Source organism: Salvelinus fontinalis, chromosome 8, assembly GCF_029448725.1.
Source record: "Salvelinus fontinalis isolate EN_2023a chromosome 8, ASM2944872v1, whole genome shotgun sequence".
Taxonomy (NCBI): domain Eukaryota; kingdom Metazoa; phylum Chordata; class Actinopteri; order Salmoniformes; family Salmonidae; genus Salvelinus; species Salvelinus fontinalis.
The window spans coordinates 4,488,173-4,493,444 of NC_074672.1; the positions used below are offsets into that span (position 1 = coordinate 4,488,173).

The window sequence follows — 5,272 nt, forward strand, 5'->3', positions numbered from 1 at the left end:
AAACAACACCGTCCTGCAATGACACCACATTCAGGAAGTGTCATCATTTCTTTGGTGGGAAAACAACGGTAACAAGCAACATAAATATATACACTCAATTGTATCTATTTTACAATGTTTCGTGACAGTCTGTGTGCTCCACTCATACATTTCCACCCTGTTAGGCTAAATTATGAAGAAAATTTACCCAATTACTAAATGGTAAAATATGTTTGATAGATAAGGTTAAAATCCTGTTCAAGTGTTCACTATTATTCTAGCTCAATCTGGCTCACTCACAGAGCTATGGCTAATTTAGGCTCCAAATGTCCACCCTGTTAGAAGTATACACTAACAGGTTGGAAAATGCACCTGAGCTGACTAATTAGTTTTTTGGGAAAATCAAACGTGTCCTTTTTCTGATAGAATACAAAAACAAAAAAACATACTTTCTTTTTCAAAAGTTGAGGTCCAAAAGGCACCAGACAGTAGGAATGACCTAAGTCATAGCTTGGCCTAAGTAGATTCATAAATGGGTGTCCATTGTTAGGCCTATGCTCCGATAGGAGTGAAATCTGTCTTTAAAACGACATCAAACGAGAACATTTCCTTCTCTCTCCGTTTTTGTTACTCTCTTTCTCTCTCTTACTGGCTGTGACAGATGGCGAGTTCCTCTTCCCTCCGGAAGGCACTCTCTGTGAATGCGGGCGCATGTCAATCACCCGCGCTCATGTCATGACTCTTGCCAATGATGTGTCAGCCATATGGCCTTGCATCATAGCTTGTATGTAACCCACCCTGCCCTGGTAGAGTATACCACACTACTGTATCTGCGTATTTGGGGTAGGGATAGCACAGCGGAAAAGCAGCGAGCTTGGCCGCACCTATTGAAGTGTCCATGCAGGAGCGGTGTGGACTTGGACTGGCCACCCGGAGATGGTGTAAACAAACGCGCATTCGCCTCTCACCGAGCTCCAAGACGGCGGTAGGTTTACCTTTTTTGGATGGCCCTCAACGAATTATGGAACTAACACCAACGAGAGAATTTATACAAAGGTTGAATGGAACATTTGTTATTTCATAAGATTGCTCTTTAGAGAAACTAGGCTACTGCGTATCTTGCGCAAGAATTTAATTATATTATTCAACCCTCGTTGTTTTATCTCATATCAAGAGTGACAGAGTCAAAGACATGATTTAATCCTGCTCCACGCTCTTTATCCGAGCTATCATGTAACGCGAACACGGGAAGGGATTGATTCCATGCACCGCGCGGACAACTACATTTATTAACAACAAAGCCTTTACCGATCAATTTGACATGCATTATAGGCCCATTAAAGATCTACATGCCTTATTCTATTCATATCGGAGGCTTATCGATGGAGCTTTGTCGTTTCGTTTGAGAGGGGGTTGGGGACTTTATTTTAAAAGTCCCTGAAATCGTATCTCCGTTTGAAATGGAGCCTTTTCGGGACAGACTTGATTTGACATAACCTAAAATCAAATTAAAAGGAAATTATGGTAAGCAGCACATGGTAAATGTGTGTCTGTGTGTCAGAGCATTATGGCCCTATTCTTACTACAAGATGTGAAGGAGAGTGTGAGGAGCATGGTAGCGGAAGAGGATTCTACTTTTCAATTCACATTACATCCTTGCCTTACCTTCGTTGTGGCTGGCAACGCGACATTCTTGGTCCGCAGCTCAAATTGACCATGAATTGGACAGTAAATACCACTAGCCAGTAAGCACAAATTATTCAACAATGACAGAAACGTCATGCAACAATTCACAAGCAGACAATTATAGGTTTTGTATTCTTGTCTGTAGGCTACACGCATTACATTTTAGCTTCAAGACCAAATACAGACTTGCTATAACAGCGTGTCATTAAGTAACGTTAGCCTATCAAAAATGAAAGGTTAACCCTGTCATACAATATAAAAGTAAGCTACAGTAGGCCTACCTTACAACATTACAACAAACCAGGGTTCATTTTGAACAATATCATGCAAATCATTACATGTGTTAATTGCGACTGAAAAACGTGGGTAGGCTATAACACCTGGAGTAACTGTTTATATGGAAGTAAATCAAATGCCTCAACTAGGGTCTAGAGTTGGTTAGGTAAGCTACCAGATCAGGAAAAACTCTGGGCCCCAGGAAAACAACACCGCCATATAAAGTCCAAAGAAGAAGCCTGAAGGAGGAGGGATTACTAGAAACTAACTCAGATTACACTTTTATATGTGGATTAATTGTCGGGGTAGAGGACCTTGTGCATTTCAGGTAAAATGACAACCCAATGTTTATATCCCAGGACAAATTAGCTAGCAACAGCCAGATAGCTAGCTAAATTCCCATAAATGTTTGCTCATTGACCTGTCCCCAAATGAATATAGTTGATTCAGAGTTGGTTTTGATATTTAAACCTGCGTGTCCTAATCGTGTCTGTGGAGGGACACAGTCAACATGCGCACGATGGCGGTCTGGTCAGCATGTTACTGTAAGCATAGTTGTCCAGAGCTGATTTGATCCTCTTTTTCCCAATCCAGATAACCTACAAAACTATAGACTGAAGACTTAGTTCTGCTGTGGCAGCCTGCTAATATTTGAAGGGGAAAGGGAAGAAAAGAAAGCTATGGCTAATCTGCAAATCTGTCATGTCAAATTGGCATAACCATTTAGGCCATTCACACATGCGTAGAATCGGTTCTTATTCGATGCAAATAACAATGAAGTAAATTGTAAATATCATCAGACATTTGTTTTAATTTATGGGTAGGGTATATTCTAAAATGAGTCCACAATTTATTATGCCTGTGTTGGAATGTGGCCAGAAATAGTGTGTGTGTACAGCACTTTGAGATATCAGCTGATGTAAGAAGGGCTATATAAATACATTTGATTTGATTTGTGTGGGGTGGTCTACTCGCCGCACAATGTGCCCCATTGGACCTTATGATAGGGCCAGCACCAAAAACCTGCTGTGAGACTGCACGCCAAGGCACGTGCACGGAGAATTGGGGAAGAGCTTAGTTGATCCCGTCTGTCGCCCCTCTGTAGCAACCCCCTACTAAGATAAAAAAAAAAAAAAATGTAATAATAGCCTGTTATTTTTGACGAATAGCCTAATCAAAGTCATTTTAGACTCACGAATTAACCTCATGTCTAAAGTTCTTATGTCTAAAGTTCTTTATAAGAACATTAGCCTATTCTATTGGAGGCCTATGGAGCTTGGCTCAAGTGCACATATAGGCTATGTCTTATCCGAATAGAGATGTATACCTATCACCAAGACCATGCACTGTCTGGAACTGCTTATAGTTCTCATCTGTCTTGTGATGTGTTTTCCAGTGCCACCATGTTGACAAGGCTATTCGGCGAGGTTCTGCCGGATGTCCAGAAGCTCCCGGGTTGGGTGGAGAACAGCGAGGGCGAGGCTTCCAAAACCAATGAGGAAGACCTGGGTCCCCTGCAAGACGACGACTTGGATGACGGCGATGCCAGAGAGGGAAGCAGCCGGGATCAGTCCGAGATGGCTGGGGATGACGCCGATGACGTCGACGATGAGGACTGTGGTGATGAGAACGAGGGGGGAGACAAAGGCGAAAAGCGCGGGCCAAAGAAACGCAAGCTGACGCCAGCACGAATTGAGCGCTCCAAGGTGCGGCGTCAAAAAGCCAACACACGAGAGAGAACGCGTATGCACGATTTGAACTCTGCGCTGGACAATTTGCGCAAAGTAGTCCCCTGTTATTCCAAAACGCAAAAACTCTCAAAGATAGAGACGCTGAGACTGGCCAAGAATTACATTTGGGCGCTTGGGGAGATCTTGCGCAATGGGAAAAGGCCAGATGTGCTATCCTACGTGCAGACACTGTGCAAGGGCCTGTCCCAGCCCACCACGAATCTAGTTGCTGGTTGTCTGCAGCTCAACTCTCGGAAATTCTTGACAGAGGAGTGTCCTGATGGGGCCCGGTTCCATGTCCCCAACTCCTCTTTCTCCGTGCACCCTTACTCCTACCAGTGTCCCCGTCTGTCTAGCCCTCAGTGCCAACCCGGCTCCAGTCGGTATATGAGGACCCATAACTACGGCTACGGCGATGCGGTCTACCCAGGGGCAATCTCCCCAGAGTACAACAGCCCAGACTATGGGGGCCATCACAGCTCGCCTGTGTGCGTCAACGGCAACTTCTCCGTGAGTCAACTGGAGTGTGGGTCGCCGGACACAGACATGAACTATCACTATGCTATGCACTACTCCGGAATGTCTGCTGTCCACGGACAAGCGTTCGGCACACCGGGAGCGCGCAGCGGTTCCGCGCACTCTGAAAACGTGCCGCCGCCATTTCATGACGTACACTTATTACACCATGACAGGACGCCCGTGTACGAGGAGCTGAACGCCCTTTTCCACAACTGAATTCACCAAAACCCCAACAAACCCGCCGGAGCCCTAAATACCCAACTAACAATCGTAATGTTAGGCTATAATAGCCTACCCATTTTGACACTGGATGAGGTTTTTAGAAGATGGAAAGTGGTGTGGCAGGAATTGAGAGAGAGAAATAACAATATTCTCAATGTTGGTTCTCGGTTTTATTGGTGTCATTCCTGAATTGTCATTATGCACATTTTAAGGTATGTCAGAAATCAATATTTCCAATCAAATGTCGCCGTGTATGCATAATGCGAGTGCACTCAAAATAAAATGTGTTACATGAACGAAACATGTTATAAAACAAAAAATAAAACAATATTTTATAATTATCTGACATGAGGTGGTTGGCCAAATAAGTTATTTCTGACTTGAGAAATTGGGTCAAAATCTCACTGTATGCTGAAGGGCAAGAGCTCCACCATGGAATCACAAATACATTATTTGAGTACATAACTGAGTTAATTAAACTATTATTTAGGTGACAACAACCACTTTCTGCATTAGGTTCGTTTCCAAATCCAATATTGAAACGAAAGACAATTCATCATTCAACTGACCAAACGTTTAATCCGCGTTTTAGGAATAGGCCTATAGCCTAGTATACTGTACACCCTAAAAAATAAACGTTTCCTGGAAGATCCTTCGGGGTAATTTAAAGTAATGAACCTTTAGATTCCTGTGGGATCCTTTAGGATAATTAAGGTTAAAAGGGGAACCTTACATTTAATTAATTAATTAATTAAAGAACCCATACTCTGCTATCAGATCGTTTTTTAAACGTTGTAGACATAAGGGATGCATTGAATAACCCTGTACAAACGAGGGGTTCGTTTTCGAACCAGCAATGC

General features: G+C 43.2%; 1 protein-coding gene across 1 annotated transcript; it reads left to right on the top strand.

The window, feature by feature from the left end:
* Positions 1–728: 728 nt before the first annotated feature.
* On the top strand, positions 729–4,758 carry LOC129860399 (neurogenic differentiation factor 2-like). Its single transcript, XM_055930777.1, has 2 exons — positions 729–964; positions 3,338–4,758. The coding sequence occupies exons 1-2, from the start codon at positions 744–746 to the stop codon at positions 4,404–4,406; spliced, it is 1,290 nt and encodes a 429-aa protein (XP_055786752.1). The 5' UTR covers positions 729–743; the 3' UTR covers positions 4,407–4,758.
* The last annotated feature ends 514 nt before the right edge of the window (positions 4,759–5,272 follow it).

Excerpts from the sequence above, each read along its gene's own strand:
- LOC129860399 (XM_055930777.1), top strand. The coding sequence starts at position 744 with ATGGCCTTGCATCATAGCTTGTATGTAACCCACCCTGCCCTGGTAGAG. Across the intron at positions 965-3,337 it reads CACCGAGCTCCAAGACGGCG|TGCCACCATGTTGACAAGGC; the intron begins GTAGGTTTACCT and ends TGTGTTTTCCAG.